Source organism: Orcinus orca, chromosome 11 (genome assembly GCF_937001465.1).
Source record: "Orcinus orca chromosome 11, mOrcOrc1.1, whole genome shotgun sequence".
NCBI classification, from domain to species: domain Eukaryota; kingdom Metazoa; phylum Chordata; class Mammalia; order Artiodactyla; family Delphinidae; genus Orcinus; species Orcinus orca.
Window position 1 is genome coordinate 65,637,702 of NC_064569.1, and position 18,694 is coordinate 65,656,395.

General features: G+C 35.0%; 1 protein-coding gene across 24 annotated transcripts in view; it reads right to left on the bottom strand.

Moving 5' to 3' along the window:
- The window catches only part of PPFIA2 (PTPRF interacting protein alpha 2), a 475,585-nt gene that overhangs the window by 53,889 nt on the left and 403,002 nt on the right, over positions 1 to 18,694 (bottom strand). For all 24 annotated transcript variants that reach the window (XM_049694321.1, XM_049694307.1, XM_033407163.2 and 21 more), the window contains one exon: positions 9,771 to 9,864. In XM_049694321.1, the coding sequence (XP_049550278.1) occupies positions 9,771 to 9,864 (94 nt within the window). The remainder of the gene's footprint in view (positions 1 to 9,770; positions 9,865 to 18,694) is intronic.

Sequence of the window (18,694 nt, forward strand, 5' to 3'; positions counted from 1 at the left end):
ATTTTCTTTTAGATTCCATATATATGTGTTAGCATACGGTATTTGTTTTTCTCTTTCTGACTTACTTCACTCTGTATGACAGACTCTAGGTCCATCCACCTCACTACAAATAACTCAATTTCCTTTCTTTTTATGGCTGAGTAATATTCCATTGTATATATGTGCCACATCTTCTTTATCCATTCATCTGTCGATGGACACTTAGGTTGCTTCCATGTCCTGGCTATTATAAATAGTGCTGCAATGAACATTGTGGTACATGATTCTTTTTGAATTATGGTTTTCTCGGGTTATATGTCCAGCATTACTATTCTTATATCAAACTTTGGGATAATATGTGTGGCTAATTATATCAGAAAAAAATCAACTTTATAAAGCAACTACACCACTTTGAAATTACCTCCTTTTCTCATTCTTAAAAAAAGGTGTTTAATTTGAATACATTTGTTGCTCATTTTGAAGGATGGGATGGGGTCAAATAAGAAACTAAATATTCTCTATGAAAAAAATTATGTTACTCTTGTCAGAGTATAAAGAGATAGATTTTTTTGACTCCTCATGGAGACTATTTAAAATTAGATAGGGTACTCAAGGTCCAGCTGAAAGACTGGACTACATACTCTTTAAATTGTGGCCTTATCCCGAATCCTAAATAATTCAGAGAAAACAGGGCTCAGGAAACCTGCACTTTTATATACCACAGTGCTTGGAAAGCTATGTTTCTTCATGTGTGGAGGAAATAGCAGTTTCTACCTCAAATCTTTGTGAAAACTTAAAGAGAAAATACATGTAAAATGTGTAGAACAGTGCCTAGCGTACTGCAACTACTCAGTGTGATTATTAAATATTTATTACATATAAAGTAGATCATTATTACCATTACTACACAAAGGATGAGGATGAAGATGGAACAGGATATATGCACACAAGGAGACAGAAGAAGTTATAAACAAGAAATAGATATTAAGTATACTAAGAACATAACATGTAAGATGGGAAGTAGAGACAGATAAAGCTGGTGAGATAAACAGGAACCAGATAATATAGGGATTTAGGGGCTATATAAAAGCATTTGGAATTTATCCTAGGGATGCTAGGAAATGATTGAGGGATTTTAGGCAAGTTCAGAAATATGATTTAGATAGATCTCTTTAGCTGAAGTGTGAAGAATGGATTAGAAGAAGGCAAGGCTGGAAGTATAGACGTTGTTTTAGTATGATGGCCTGAGAAAGAAAAGAAGAAAATCAACATGCTTGAGAGATTTTAAAGACCTAGTATCTGGATTAATAGTATAGGGAGGTGACAGTGATCATGTACGCAGGTGCCTAGAGGAAGGGTAAGGACAAAGCAGAACGAGGGGTAAAGGCAAAGCCCAGATTTCTGGTTTTGTCATCTGGGTGAAAGTCACTGCCCTAGTTCCTGTACCATATCCTTAGTTTTTCGTCTTCTTTTTCCACCCAGCTTCTAGTCCTGTGTTCATTTATTCTGAACATATGTTTTGAGTACCTACACTATGCCAAGCATTGCAAATGTTTAAAAAAAGTGGAGATTCTCTGCATCTAGTTCTTTGAATTGCGTAGAGAATCACAGAATCCCAAGACAGGTGCAATTTAAAGAGCATGTAATCCAATCTCTCAGCTGAAATTTGAATCCCTCATTTAATAATTTTGCGACATCCATATGCTTGGCAGGTCTCTGTTGGACATAATCATGAGGAACAACTCTCTTTCTAAGCAGTCAATTCTTCTCAGATCTGTGATTGTTAACAATTCTTAGACGCAGCTCAAATTTATTTGTAACAATCTCTCACTTTTGGCCCAAGATCCTATCATGCAGTCGAAAGAATACACCTGATTGCTCTTTTTCTTAGCAGCATCTGGATCCTTGTTGTCTACACTCCACATGTTCCTAATTATTTCTAACACTGCTTGAAGACATGGTTTGGTGTCATTTTGTTATGCTGGTCAAATTCCTCTGAATATATGTCTGAATACATCTACTTCAAGCCTATTTCCCAGAAATAACCGAATATCCAGCTATGATCTGGTCAGTGCATAGAGTTTTGGCCTTATCAATTGCTTTTTGGATATTGGAAATCAATATCTTTATCAGGCATTGCTAATTTGTCTTTTTTTGGTAGAAACATTTTTCTTAGGAGCTGCAGTTAAATGATATATATCCCCCTATACACAAGTAATCAATAGGTATGGTCATGAAGTTGGATGCAGATTTATGTAAATGACCCTATTAAACTTCATCTTGTTAGATTTGCATCTCTCTTTAAAGGTCTTCCTTAAACAAAATTATTTATCTAAAACTTAACTATGTCCTTTAGCTTCATGCTTTCACAAATCTCATATTCGTATTTAAATCAAATATGAAAAGGCTGAGTCCACCACCTTCTGTTTCACTCAGTCATCATCAATTCACTTATTCAGCCCCTGTGATTACAACGGTCCCACCAGTTATATTTCCATGTTGTTAGTCTCATTTCAATCTTATGTTCATTTAGAAAATAATTGAAATACCTTGCTAAACTCAATATGTGGTATTTCAACAGCATTTTTCCTCATCTACATGTCTGGAAAATGTTTGAAAAGTTTAAGGACACAGCTTATTCTTAAGGAACTCCATTTACTCCTGGTGATCAATAATCCCCTTTCTTATTGTTCAAAAATAACCTAAGAGATGTTTCACATTTATTTTGGGAACTAACAGTGAGGTGACCAGTCTTTAGCTCAGAGAACATCCATTAAATAAGAACATTAGGTGGCTTTAGGCTTATGACAATTTTCTCATTCTATTCAAAGACCAGAGACTTAGAGAAGGGATCATGGCCACTGAAATTCTTAAGTGCAATAATTTATTTTCATGACTGTGTCTCTATAAGCTCTTTGAAGAGTGGAACTGTATAATTCAAATATCAGTAGTTTCTAACACAGTTCTTGGGACATAATAGGCACTAAGTGAATGAGTGAAAAGTTATCATTTGCATGTTCCATTAATCCAGGATTTACTTCAATCAAGACAAACAATATGGATTTTAGTTTTTAGAAAAGGAGGTCATTCTTCTGGTACATGTAACTATCTTGAGTTTTCACTTACTATTATTCTTATTTTATTCTTTTCATTTTCATGGACAGCAAATATGGAGACTATACAGGGCTTCTGGTTCTACGTACTCTGTAATCTATTAACATTGCACTGTAGGTTCATAAGAGCAGCCCTATTTCCTCCATGTTTTCTTCCTTCCTCCATATGTGTATATATATATATATATATATATATATATATATATATATATATATATATATAAAGAGCACATTGGTTTTCCTCAGATTCATTTTTCCTAACAAATTTCAATGGATTTTGGCCTTTAGCCTTTGGCTATTAGTATTTTTTAGGTTCAAGAAATTCTTAGAATTGTCCATGGCTGGAGCTTGGCAGGGCTATCCATGATCAGATGGCAATGATAGCTCTAGCTCCTCAGCAGAGTGGACAAATTTCTGGAATTCCAAGTAGGAAACTGACACATTTTCCCAGATAAATATTGAGAACATTGGGTTTAGGTTCTGCAATATTCTACTTTTATTAGAGCTTTTTGAGTTGGTTGCCCAAGAGTGTTCCCCTGTAACCATGTCTGTGCTAAATGAACTCTTGACTATAACTAATTGATCCAAGTACAAATATCTCTTCTACATTAGGCCAATCAGATTCTTTCACCTAAGAACTTAAAAATGTGAAATAGAAAAGATGAGTTCTTGACAACACTCTAGAGAAGTATTTCATAATCTGTCATAGTTGAAATTTTAGAGTTGTCCTGGCACTGCTGCTTCTGCAATCTCTGAGATACTCTAATATCCTACCAGTGAATTCCCCTTTTTGTTTTATTCAGCCAAATTTAGTGCCTATAACATTCTTACAAAATATATTTTTGTGGGGGAAGCAAAGACATTTACCTTCCATATATATGACCTTACTTACATGGGCAAATGTATTCAAAGCTTCTAACACATGTCTTACAAATTAACCTCTGGAATACGACTCATTTATAAGTTTTACTTGGCACATAATAGGCACTTAATAAATATTTATTGAATGAAAGAATGTTGTGGAGTTTCTGTGATACCTTTAATTATGAATCTTTTCAGTGACATTTATTTTGCTTAGAGATATGCAAACTCTGAAACTTACAAATGCCAAAGGTTAAAAGTGCCAAGTCTCAAAACACATTGATGTCTATGCACTGAAGAAGACCCTTAGGATTGCAATGGAAATAAATTAACTAAATCTATAGAGCTTCACTTTTATGTCTTTGAAGTTCTAACATAAAGATTCATCGGTAGTGATTAACTGTGCCTGTTATGCTCCAAGGATAAAACTACTTCTCTGGAGGATGCTGCCGATAGCTGAGTTGGAATGTTAATTTCATTTTAGTGATGTTGAAAAATTGATTTCAAATACGAACTCCATATTCACTTAGCAGTGATATCCATTCAGGAGAACATAGCAAATCTAACATATAATAATATATTACCTATATTATAACTAAAGATTGAAATGATATATTAGTCAGTATATTAATATTCATATGGTATCTTTCAATTTAGTCTTAAGATACAGAAGATTTCAACATGCATATATGTTTTAATAAAAAATTACACAGTGTTAAAATGCAGGAGAAAAACATTAGCAGATAAAAAATGACACAGATATTTCAGGATTTGTATTTCTGGAGCTAAGTAACCATTCACTGGGTATTCTGTCGATTTTAATACATTCACTGCCTATCAAGGACTGTCGTGAGAGTTAGACGGGTGTATTACCACTGAAACAGACAACTTCATCTTTAATCTCATAAGTCTCTAAAAATAAGCTTCTTAGAATCAAAGTTAAGTCTAGAAATAAAAATCTTTTAAGTCAATACATGTAACACAGACTAGTCTAACAAATCTTTAGATTGAAAGTATGAAATAGAAAAATGAAACATAAAAATCATTTGAATATAAACATACTTATGACATTTTTGAACCTCAAAGATAAAGGGAGAACTCAAACTTTCAGGAGAGAGAGAGAGAGAAAGAAAGGAAAAAGAAATCCTATGTTATACATAAAAGAATGACAATCAATTGACATTAGACATAACTGGAAGCCAGAAGAGCACTATGTTTAAAGTTTTGAGGAAAAATTATTTTAAACCAATACTTTTACAATTTTCAATTAATTTTGTTTTGTTTTTGTTTTTTTGTACGCAGGCCTCTCACTGTTGTGGCCTCTCCCGTTGCGGAGCACAGGCTCCGGACGCGCTGGCCCAGGGGCCATGGCTCACGGGCCCAGCCACTCCGCGGCATGTGGGATCTTCCAGGACCGGGGCACGAACCCGTGTCCCCTGCATCGGCAGGCGGACTCTCAACCACTGCGCCACCAGGGAAGCCCTCAATTAATTTTATGTATAAAATATATTTACAGATCTTAAGAAGTTTGTCATAAACCTTATCAACACATTTCCAGAGATGGTGATATGGGAAATTGGCAGCTAAATATGTTCCAGGAGAAAAAATAAGGTAAGAAATCTGAAGAGATATTAATACAAATATATTGATACTTCTAACACTCTTTTTTAGGCAAAGATGCTAATGACATAAAATTTCATTTTCTTCCTTGTGAGTTCATAGTTATTGATTCTAGAGTAACATATTTATGGAACCATAATATTGTAGATGCTATTTTTAAGGAGAGATGGGGCTTATACTTTCACATCTTGGAAACCTATGACTACCCAGCTCTTTCTGTGTCAGGTAACTTTTATCTAACTTGGGGGTTCAGTTTTAGGAACCTCCCTTTTTCCCATATACCTAAATCATGTTCTATCAGCTGTGTCAGTAATAAAGCTGACATTTTGATCTCTTATTGTCTGACTCCTTTGTCTATTACCAAATAAATTCTAAACTTTGGCAAAGAACAGAGTTTCTATTTACTGGGTATTAAAATACCCACACCTAGATTCTAAGTGAAGTTCGGGGAGTTAGGGAGTTAAAGAACATTCATAAATTGAGGTTCTTGGTGGGCCAGACCATGTACATTTTTGACCTTGAAGTAGCTTCTATTATGCTGTGCAGTTATTTTTTGGAGTTGTGTGGTTGATTTTCATTGGCCATCCTGAGCAAGTAGCTTTAGGTCTTAGTGTAAAACATTTGCTGGAGAGCTAAGAAAGGGAAATAAGTTCTTGAAGATCAGGATGATAAGTGTGAAAGAGAAGAAGTGAAGTTCTCAGGTCTAGTCTTAGAAATGAGGAAGATATTCAGTTTGTGTTAAATCAGAAAAGATGCTTGCCATCCAATGAAATCAAACAAGGGATGATGGAAAAGATCTCAGAGAGTAGTGACACATTGAGAAAACTGTGGAGAATCATAAATTTAATACGGAGACACATATTGCAAATAATAAGTGACTCAATTCTTAAAGATTAGGAGAACTATACAACAAGACTGCAGAAAAACTGGTCCAATTTTAAAGGGGAAGGCTAGACAAATTAATATGAAGTACTTGAAGGATTACAAGATGAGTTTCAGTTTGATGCAATTATTGTAGGTATTGACTGTACTCTAATATAAGCCTGGTGAAGAAATTTATGGAATTAAAGCTTTAAAGTAAAGTACAACAAAGATAAGATGTAGTAAAAATGAACCAGGTAGAACAACAATAGATTGACTTTAGACCCTAAGATTAGATGTTGTTCTGATGGAAGAATAGCACCTGAGTGATAATACACAACTCAGGAAGATAATACTCAAGAATTTTTAGAACAGTAGGTGCTTTAACAGATCCAGTATTGTTGATTTCCTATTTATCATTATAGGACAGTAGCTAGAAATATAAGAAAAACAAATTTCTGCACCAGAAAGCAAAGTAGAAGTAGAACAAAGTAGGAACACAGACCAAGTAAAATGCTTTCATCTACACGTGTTTAATTTGCTGGATGGTAAATGCACCTCAAATTAGACCTTTGTTTGGGACTGCTAACAATGTAATTTCTGAACTTTGCAAGAATTTGGAATGTCTTGAATGCTGCTTTCTGAAAGTATGTCCCCCATATGGTTTTTAAAAATGTGTCATAAGTAACTTATTTAAAGATTTCTTCCAATTAAATTTAAATTCACAGATTGTCAACTGTAGATACCTGATATCCTAGTAAAGTTAAAAAGAAGACTTTTTTCCAGCTCTGCTATTCCCAGAGGTAGACTAATGAATCTCTGATATGAACTTTGGTACAGTGATCATAGGTCTAAGTGCTATGTCCTGGACACATCATTTGGCTTGCTCATTAGATAAAATGTAGAAAAACAACTGTTAAGAAACTATAGTCATTGCAACCATGCATGTACAGTCTATAGTGTTCAACATTTTGAAATAGTTTCCTCCATTTTTTTGTGTATTTTTTCAAAAAAAGTACTTGAATTTTTTTCTATCTTGAAAGTAGACAAGTACACATGAAATTTGAGCACAGAAAAGAGTATGATTCCTTGAAGCACACTTAAAGAGGATATGGTGTCTTTTAAAAAAAGAATATTGGAATTGTTTAAATAAAATTGTAAATGCTTTAGAAAATTTGAGAACGTGATCAATATTTAATCATAATTAATAATATATTTGATAGAAGTAAATTTTGAAACTATGTCATTTAAAAATAATTTACCTTTGCTTATCTTGTAAAACCCATTACATGAAGGCACTTCACTCTTTGGTAACCCTGAAACCCAGGCATGGTGCCATGGAAGTCCTGAATAAGTGTTAGCACTTCCTTATATGTCTTACAAATACAGGTTGCATATTTGTGCTCATAGGGCTTTGCTATGAGATGATCAACAATAAGAGAGATATTTCTGTCCTTTCATTGATTAACAATGCTAGCCTTGTTAGATCCATTTTAACCCAAATATTATTATTCTGTAGGAAATAGTTGTGCTAAGGAATGTTAACCTTTGTTGTATTATAGTTTGTTTTTAATACTCTTCTTAATATTCAAGACTAGTATTCTATTTATTACATTTAAAAATTATATTTTGCCAAAACATATTGCAAAATGAAACAATAAAGTCAAGCATAGTAAGATCTCAAATCAAGTCCAGAACTAAAATCACTTTCTGACTATGAGAATACTTAGGATTCAAGAAATAATTCCATAAAATTAATATCAAATCAATCCAACAGTCTGTAAACTTAACAATTGCTAAACTTTAATTCTAAATTTATGATATTGTCAAGTCATTGTATAACTGGAATTTTTTAACTTTAGTAGCTGTTAAAATGGACACTTAACTTGGTCCATAAACAACAAATGAACTATGTGAGGCACTGCCTTATATGCAATATGAAAACTGGCCAGATTGCCATTATTTGTAAATATTTCATTGTGGGAAAAATGAGAATTAACTTTTAAGGGAAATAAACCATGTCCATTAGTCAGGCTAGGTTTTGATTATTCTTATTCATTTAGATTTAAAGCAATCTTAAATAAATACATTCAAAATCTTTAGACATCAAATGAATTTTAGAGTCAATCAAAGGAGAAAATTTTTTTTCTCAGTAAATAACCATAAAATGTAACATTTATTGATAGGAACAGATTGTGATAATATTTAAATACACTTTTGAGTAATCAGTAATGAAAGAGGAAATATTTATTAGTGTGGAATGTGACTGAGCACTTAATTGTCTTCAAGAAATAATGCTCCCACGGTCACTTCTTTTTTCTGAACAGTATTTCTACTAAATTTAGGTATATAACTAATTTTAGTAAGTAGAAAATTAATGACACAATTAGACTAGTGGACTTTTCTACAACTTGTAACTACGTATTTCTTCATTATTAGCAAACATCTGCAAAGCAAGTGAGAAGGCAAAATATGAAATAAATTAATTAGCCTGACTAGTATAACCACGTGCACATTAGCATGACTAATATAACCATGTTACAATAATGGTGCCTAAAGCAATGAACATTCTTTCATTGCAAAGAAGGTTAATATGAAAACTATAAACATAATGCAATATTTGAGAGGGAAGAAAAGAAGTAACCAACCAAATGATTCTGGAATATAGAGAAATTCTTTGGATTTTAAAGAACATGGTCTAAAGGTCCTATTTCATCAGTGAAAATGTTACTAAGCTTTTAAAAAATATGTTATATATGGACCCACTTGCTTTCTAACAGCTGCTGAGACTCCAAAATTGCCAGTTTTGCAAGTCATTTAAAGGTTCCATATTATACATGAATGAAAAAAATACACTATCAGTTTCCTGACAGATGCAAAACAATCTGCTGTGAGTCTAAAATAAGTTTATGTTCAGTCAGTCAGAGAAACATTCTCCTTTTAAATACTCCATTTTAAGAGGAGGGCCTTTAATTGTTGTGAGAGGAACACAAAGTTGGATACTCTCTCATTTTATCATACCAATTCAGTAGAATTTAACATCAAATGGAATATTACATTATTTGTAAGGCTACATTTAAATATTTTAAATATATTTGAGTTTTGAAATAAATGATCTCTAGAAAAAAACTTTACTTCTACTATGGGCCAAAGATTTTTATTTTAATAGTTAGCCCATTATAACCATGAAACTGGTGCACCAAATAGTTTTAGGGAAGACCAGGACACTACTGGCCTCTGTCTATTGCTTTGTTTCCAATTACTCTCTTTTCAATTCCCCACAGACAATGACACAAAGTAAGTAAAAGTTAGAAAAAAAAAAATCTCCAAACCTACTTTTTCTTCAGTCTTCTATCCTTCTCAGCTTGAGTTCCAAGTTTGCCTAACCCCAGGGACTCCTGAGCTGCAGCTTCAGTCTCCATAAAGCCTCCTGTGAAGAAGTAACTATTCATATTAGGTTGGATATATCGTGTCAATTCTGAAATTAAATTTTTAAAAGTTTATTTGAGCAATTGTTTAGTATTACTTTTTTTTTTTTTGGCCTGCCTTTGTATTTCTAACACAATATGCATTCAATGGCATGGGTACATACATAAACATACGCTGAGACGATGAAAAAAATAAAAGATACCTCTTGGTAGACCATTCAATTGCACCTAGTAGCAACATAATACATGTAGCCTGTACACTGACAAACACTTGAATATATAGTTTGAAAGCTATGAGGTCTACTTTTCCTTACGAAAAATGAAAAAACTGTGCAGTGTGTGAGGTTTTTTTCGATGTTTGAAACGTGTGAAATTTTTCATATATAATGAAATAAATGATAGCCCAATGAGCAGAAACTCAGGTGTATGTCTTCAATTCCAAGTTGAGAGAATGGAGAAACATTTGCTGAGTTACCAAAACTTTCTGTATCTTGTTCTGGAACCCTCTTCTGCTCACCTGGATGACTCCTATATCCTTCAGTACCAACGTAACTTCCAGAACTTCCTATGTTCTGGCAGGCTTTGTTTTGTTTTGTAATTTCTATAATAATACCTGAAAAAATTCTAAATCTTTCTTCAAAAGATCCTGGTAAGACTTGTTTTTACCTAGTGGGTCACAAATTATTTGATGTAGTGTCAGTTTTATTGGCTTTGGGATATATCCTATATATATATATATATAACCTTGGAATAAAAGAAGGAAGAAAGGAAAGTGTGTTGGGCATCAAACAATTTTACAAAGCAATTATTTAGTATCTTTAAACATATCATTGTTCATAAATTATCTGTTGTAATTGAAAAATGAGAACTTAATCCTGGGTTCTGTTTTCTCTTTGCTATTTACTATGTGAAAAACATGAAGTCAAGGTAAATGAAAAATGCTCATTATTTTTAAGTCATTTTAATTGGAAGAGATTTAAATTTCCATTTAAGCTCAAGATTAAGTAGAAAGATTTAAGCTAATACTAATTCTTAAAAGTCTACACAAAAACATTCACCAATATATCAGTAAATAAGTACTATTAAGGATAATTTTGTTGTAATTATTTTTCATAATTCATTTAACAAATAATTTAAATACTCAGTATTATTAATTCTGGATCATTGATATAAATAAGTTAATCTCATAGCCTACTAACTCTGTTACTGAACTGGATAATTATAAGAAAGTCCTCTTTAATTGAAAACACATTGATTGCTGTCTAGATCTTATTCAGGGATTCAGAGTTTGAGGACTGAAATTTATTCAATTATGCACGTATGCAATTAATACTTAAAGAACTTTTTATTGTGAATGATTTTCGTTGTTGATATCATTAGGAAAGTCATCCACTAGTTGACTAAAGTACTCTTGGGAAACTTGTTTTTGCTGTACGCGGGCCTCTCACTGTTGTGGCCTCTCCCGTCGCGGAGCACAGGCTTCCGGACTCACAGGCTCAGCGGCCATGGCTCACGGGCCCAGCCGCTCCGCGGCATGTGGTATCATCCCGGACCGGGGCACGAACCCGTGTCCCCTGCATCGGCAGGCGGACTCTCAACCACTGCGCCACCAGGGAAGCCCAGGAAACATTTTTAAATGTGGGAATTTCCATTATGCACAGTGAGTGAATATTTTCATTTTATTTCTCTCATTGGTATACTTGCCCTACTGTATGTCCATAAATTACTATTCACAATCTGCAATTAACAATAAAATTGTTCTCTTGAAACATAAATGGAAATGAATAATGATTCACTTAAAAGTTTAAAATTCTTAAAAAAAAAAAAAAAGTTAAAAATTCTTGATCAGTCCAGATGGGGACACAGAGATTGATGAGTAGACCCATTCTATAAACAATGAGACATTTTCAACCACTACACGGTTGAATGAACCAGGCTTTTTGCCCTTCTGAGCAAAGAACATATAAATTATGATTTAAATTTTTTTCAAGAACACAACATTTTAATTAGAGAAAAGAACAGGTTTTTAAAAAATTAACACTCTGGAGGAGAAACAAACAGAGCTCTAGAGGAATTTTGTGAGTCAAAACTAGACCCAGAAAAAGTAGATATTAGACTTTTCTTCTCATAAATAAAATTATAAAAATAAAAAGCATGAGGAGCTTGGAAATACTCTGAGCACTTCAAAATCTAATATCCTTTGAAGAGAATTTAATAAAGAATTGTCGACACATCCTGTTTGAAAATGCCAATAGAAAATGACACTTAAGGCCAAAGTAGGCAAAATTATTTTTAAGCAGCATATGTAGAACCGTACCCTTAAGCAGGAGCAAAAGTCTAATTATGTGCATTTTTTAAGCCCAAATAAAACATTTCTAGATGAGAAAAACATTCTTTCATAGAACTGATCCATCTGCCCCATAAATCCCAGGTTCGTCTTTCCAACCACCTGACCAGCTAACTGGTAGGATGACCTCAGTCAAACCAGCTTATGAACTCTTTTACTCTGTGGATGATTATCTAAATCTAGTGAGAGTCTGCTTCAATTTTTCCTAGGCATCAGTGGGATCCCATGGCTGTGTGGACTTTAGGAATATCTACTCATCTAGACCAATGTATTCATTAATCACATATTGCATTGAGTACTTGAAATGTGGCTGGTCCAAATTAAGTGCTCTGAGTATAAAATATGCAAAAGATTTTGAAAACTTAGTACCAAAAAAAAGGAAAATAAGATATCTAATTAATAATTTTATATTGATTACATGTTGAAATAATAATTTTTTCTATATTAGTTTAAATAAAATACATTATTAAAATTAATCGCCCGTCTCTTTTTACTTATCTTAATATGGCTACTAGAAAATTAAAAATTACATATGTAACTTATATTTGCGGCTTGCATTATATTCCTGTTCAGCAGTGCTATATAGTAGTGGTTCTATACTGGACACAGTAGCAGTTTCCAGAGGGAATGTAAATATTTGCATATGTTGATGGAGGAAGAGGGCCACATTTTTAGATGTCACAATGACTGCAAAGTGCAACCGATATATATTAGGTAGGAGACAAGAAATCTAAACTTCCTTCAATGAGTAGAAAATTCTTTAGTTTGCCCATCTTGAAATGGCAAGAGAGTCCCCAGTGAGAAACACTGGCTGGTGGACGCTAAGGGTTACTTATTCTCCAGGAGACCCCTTAGGAATATGGAGAGAGCATCATTAACTCCATCCGTCTCATGGCATAAAGTGCTCAGGCATAGAAGGCTCGAGTCCCATGAGCCAGTGTACATTCAGCTAATAAATTGCTTATCACCTTGTCAGTGGCCCCCTAGTGCTTGCATATGCAAAAGCCCAAGCCAAACTTCATGTCCTCAGTGAAGTTCTCTGGGCACTCTATCACTCAGGCACACTCTCTTTTGTGAGGTTGTCAAGGACTTGGAAGTGTTTGAGACATAATAACTTTTAGGGTGTGAGGGACCTAGTCAAATATTTTTCCAACCCCTTTCTATACAGACATTTTGAGTAACCCAAAATTAGTGGGATGACAATCTAGTGTGGTCCAATCTCATATGATACCATTCTAACAGCAGGAGTGAGTGATTCGATTGTTAGACCATCCTTCTGAACCAGGGTCAGGCCACTGGTCCAGAACAACCCCATAGGCAAGTCTCTGGGCTTCCCAAGGCATCTGGTCAACCCCAGATACGAGGTAGGGAGTTAGGGAGAAACAGGGACACAGGTGCACATGGTTTGGTTGGATTAGGCACCCTGCCCAGATGGCACTGCCTTCCTGGCTAGTTACAGGGTCTGAAAGGTAAAAAAAAAAATTTGAATGCTTCTAGAGACTCGACCTACACAGGTCCAGGTCTTGGGTGAGGGTGTTCTGCCCGGATGGCATTGCCAGCCCCAACCTCTCCCAGGCACCAGAAGGAAGGTTTTAGAGAATTTCAAGAGAGGTGCTACAGACTGTGAGGTTACCTAAGACCCAGGCTGAGGAATTTGAGGAAGGACCTTCATATGCCCAGATCTTTGGATGGTACTCGTTGGAGATATCTGTTCGTTTGGATTGTGAAGGCAAATATCTCTATGATGCCTGGGCCTCAGACTCCAATCAGAATAATATATTTCATGTTGACCCTTGAGGTACAAGTCTGTAGGAATTTCTGGCCAAAACCCACATTGCAAAAGCTCTGTATCTCCATTTTTCCCGCAGAGTTCCCTGTTATCGTATTAAAAAGGGAACTCTAATTCCAGGGAGATTAAGACTATAATCTGCTGCTGATCAGTAGTTTCATCTTTCTTCTACTTGACCTCACTTCGGTATTAATCCATACCACTCATTTTGATTTTAAATGCACTTGAATTTATAAGTGATTACTTAATTGTTTCATGACTCTTAGTCTGTTAGTTCTCTGGAGGATGCACCTAGGCACTGTGCCTGGCTCGTAAATGGTATGTAATAAATGCATTCACAATTGAAGCTAAAAAATGCTTTCTTCAAAAGAAGACCCTTTCACTATGCAGAGCATGACGCATCTCTAATTGATACTTTGGGAAATTATATTGTATTTTCTAGTTCCATAACATCTAGGAACAATCTGAATTTTGGGGTAAAGGCCAGCACAGGCACCCAAATTTTACATGTAGAAAGGTGCTTGCTAACTAATGCTGGTGCAATGTTGATGTTGTTTCTGTCAGTGAGAAATTATTTTCTTCATTATGCTGATTATAACAAATCAAAGAATTCAGACCATTATTACATAATCTGACAGATGACAATAAAGGAAAGGAAACTGCAATTTATCAGGCAAAAAAGTCTCTTTGAAATATATTGCTTCTCATATACACTTAAAGGAAATTTGCAAGAGTAGTTTTTATTTTTTTTACTCAACAATATATGCATTTTATACATCTGTAATCAGAGATACTACCTGTATAATTTACATACATTTTTCTGCTTTTACCATTTTTCCATAGCTTTGCTATATTTTGATCAATTCTCCATTCTTGAAAATCTCTGTCTTTGATTTCTGTTTCCTTCTTGTAATGCCTCTTTTCTCTATGCTTACCATTCACTGTTGACATCTGCTAGGGTAGTCACGTGTGATCTGTTCTTTTTTCTTTACAGTCATTATTATTAGGACTCTCTGAAGGCCTGGGAGGGCTGGTGTTTCCTAGGCAGTAAATGTGTTAAAATCATATGGAACAGATGATTCCCCCAGAAGTAGCAAATGTTTTTAACATCACTACCTCTTCACTCTCTATTACCGTTTTCCTAAGCTGGTAAACTGCCTCTAAAGCGTGGTACTTGATTGCTCTGACTCCTAACTCTCACTTCTGCTTGGATATTTGACCCTGGAACCTAGATCATTTCCTGTGTTGTGTCTGCTTCAATTTGCTGTCTCCTAATCTCTGCATTTCCAATCTCTCCACAGCTTGGTAACTTGACCCTCAATTTTCATCATTTCTTTTGCTTGATATTAATAATTTGGTTTCACACTCTGGACCCCAGACTGTACCCACTTCCCAACTAACCATAAAAAGAGCCAGGTTCTTTTCCATCATGTTTCCCTTGGAATTTGTCCTTTCATGTGGCTTCAGTACCCTTTTTTTCAGAGATAGGTCCTATTTGAAACTCAAGCTTTAACCTTTTCAATTCTGAAGGAAAACGGCACTTAGATGTTCCTAGTAGAATCAAACATATCCAGGGAGAGAAAAACTAATAATCGGAACTCTTTACTGACATTATGTCTATATGTTTTATAAGAAAATTTATAATATATTCTGTGATCTTTTTTATTATTGCCTTGAATTATTCTTTACTTTTTATGCATTTGTGTGTAATATCCTCAAGAAGTTATAAACTTTCTGAAAAAAATAATCATGTCTTTAATTTCATTAAGTTCCCAAACATGCTCCACAGGACTAGGAGCTCAGTGAGGTAATTTTTGATGGAAACAGTCCCACGAGTATATTGTCTGGAGCACTAGACCAGGAAGTGACATCTGGGAACCACTGCTAATTCTCCTACCAAGCAGCTGCTTTGCCATGATGATTGTTAAAATCATTTCAGTTTCTGTATAATATAGAATGTGGCTCACTACATGATCTTTAGATATCTTCTAATTCTGAAAGTCTGTAATTTTAAAAATAATATGCATTTTCATACTAACTAACTCATGGTATATATTTTGTAGAAGGAAGAGTTGCTGGGTCTAAGGCTTAAATGTTAGAGCTTCATAGATTCAGGATTACTGGGGTTGAAATAGATCTTAAAGACCATCCAGTCCAACTGCTTTCTAATTCTTGGACCCCTTCCACAACAGTTCTTACTCATATTTACCTAGCTTCTGCTTGACCATCTCCAGTGACAAATAAGTCATTTTTTGACAAGCTAGCTTGTTTGTATACAATTATGACTCACCAGTGTTCTCTTTCTTACACTGAGATGAGGTTAATCTTTCTACAACTTTAACACTTTGGCTACAGTTTTGTACCCTCACTCAACAACAAAAAGACCAAAGATTCTGCCACATAACAGCTTTTCAGATATTCTTAATCAGCCATCCAGACAGGTCAGCAAGGAGAATAAACATACCCCTGTACTTAGCTACTCCTCACATAATTTCAATCCTCATCAGCTTAATCCTCTCCTCCAACCTTTTTCCAAGGTTATGATATGCCTCCGAAAGTGTAGTAAACAGAAATGGATACTATTCCTTGGCTCTTGTTTTACAACAGCAGAACAGAATGGAAAAGTCTTCTTTTATCTCAGTGCTGTACATCTATTAACGTGGACTAAATTTACTGACTTATATATTGACTTTAGAGTTACCTGAAAATTCTAAATTTTTCTTGTAAAAAATGCTCCTGAGAGTTATACTTTTAAAGTGGGATATTTTTGGACCTTCCAAATCTCAGTTTTTTGAGGTAGTCTTTAAGGAAGAACACTGATTTTTTTTTTTTTTTCATTTGTGATTTCTTTCCCTATCAGTGATCCAAAAATCAGATTACTGGGCTGTGAAATATTCATGTCTAAGTGATTGGGGGATGTGAGGATCACGAACAGGGTGAATCCTAATCTTGCCACTAGAAACCTGGATCCAAGGTGGCATCACTCCACTTATCATCACTATAAAGGAGGCCTATGCAACCAGTTATAAATCTCACCAAAGTGTTCCATCGCCCAGGCCCCATTCTGACATCTTGTCTACAGGGCTGTCATGAGTTACAGCTCACCCAAATGCCTTTCCTGTTCTGTTACCAAGTAACTTTGTCAAAGAAACAAACAAGCTTCATCTGATATGCCTATTTTAAACACAATTTAATTTGCTTTGTTTCAAAACAGGTTGATGCCTTCAGATAAAATTAAAAGTCAAGCCAGTCAAGATTCCAATTACTGATGCCTAATCATGGATCTCGAGGTTCAGAACTCCTGTTCACGGTTGTCTTGACAGGACAATGTAGCAGGTAAAAGTTTTCTGGGCCAGAAACATATTCAAGTTTTTGATTTGTTTTAAATGAATGGTTGTCCATGTTTATGTACTATCTGTCTCACTAAATTGAATGTTCTTTGATGCCAATGCCATGCTTTAACCATTTTCCTAAAGTCCATGGTTGGTACTCTATACTTCACATTGGCTCAACATATGCTATTCACTCAAAGTAGGAATAAATAAATGACTTTGGATTATCAGCATTCCCCCTGTCCCACCCCTCAAGATATCAACTCTCTTGGGCTTCAGTGTCCTCTTGTTAGTGCCTCTTTTCTGGATGAAGTTTTGCTTTTCAAGTAAGCAGATAGAGGCAAAAATGTGAGTTTTGGAATAGGCCCACTTATTTGTATATCTTGTTCACATAAGGTACACCTTCAGTTTATTCATTTTCTTTAAACTTTAAAATTACTAAACAAAAATAATAAAAATAAGAATTTTATAATTCCCCTTTTGGTCTGGGCAGTTTTTCCAATAATCAGTTTATTTTGGTTGGTGGCTTTTTTGACATTGTTCTTACATGTCTATGCCATTCACTTATATCTATTATTTGTTAGATAACAGCTTTTGTACCAAAATCTTTTAGAATCTGTTTTTAGGAAGAGGTCACCTATTTCAGATCTACTACTTAAGTTTACATTATCATAAATATAGCTGTGAGTTTGTTACCATCCTCAAATTGCTTTGATACTATCTAGCCTTTCCTTCCATATTGGTTAAAACTGAACTTGTTTCTAGAACTTTATGTGTGGAAGTCAGGATATGGAAAGTTGTAAAGTGATTGACAGATGAGGAAGTAAAAATAGTAGTTGTGGACAACTCACTTAAGCTTGGATTATAAGGGCAGGGAAAAGATAAGTCAATATTTTGGGAAGATGGCAGGATTAATGATGACCTTTAAAATATAGATTAGACATGAGCATGTTTAAAGATTAATGGAGGGCTTCCCTGGTGGCGCAGTGGTTGAGAGTCCGCCTGCCAATGCAGGGGACACGGGTTTGTGCCCCAGTCTGGGAAGATCCCACATGCCGCGGAGCGGCTGGGCCCGTAAGCCATGGCTGCTGAGCCTGCGCGTCCGGAGCCTGTGCTCCGCAACGGGAGAGGCCACAACAGTGAGAGGCCTGTGTACCGCAAAAAAAAAAAAAAAAAAAGATTAATGGAAATATCAGAGATGCATTGCATCTGGATGCATTACTCAGGGGGGGAAAGTTGTGGTTATTCAGCTGCTAAGTCTTTAAAGGGTGTTATTGCATCCTGTATCTATTGTATGCTCTAGGAAGTAAGCAGAGGTATTTACTGGCCGTGCTGTCTCCGTGTCCCTCAATGCTCAATGAGAT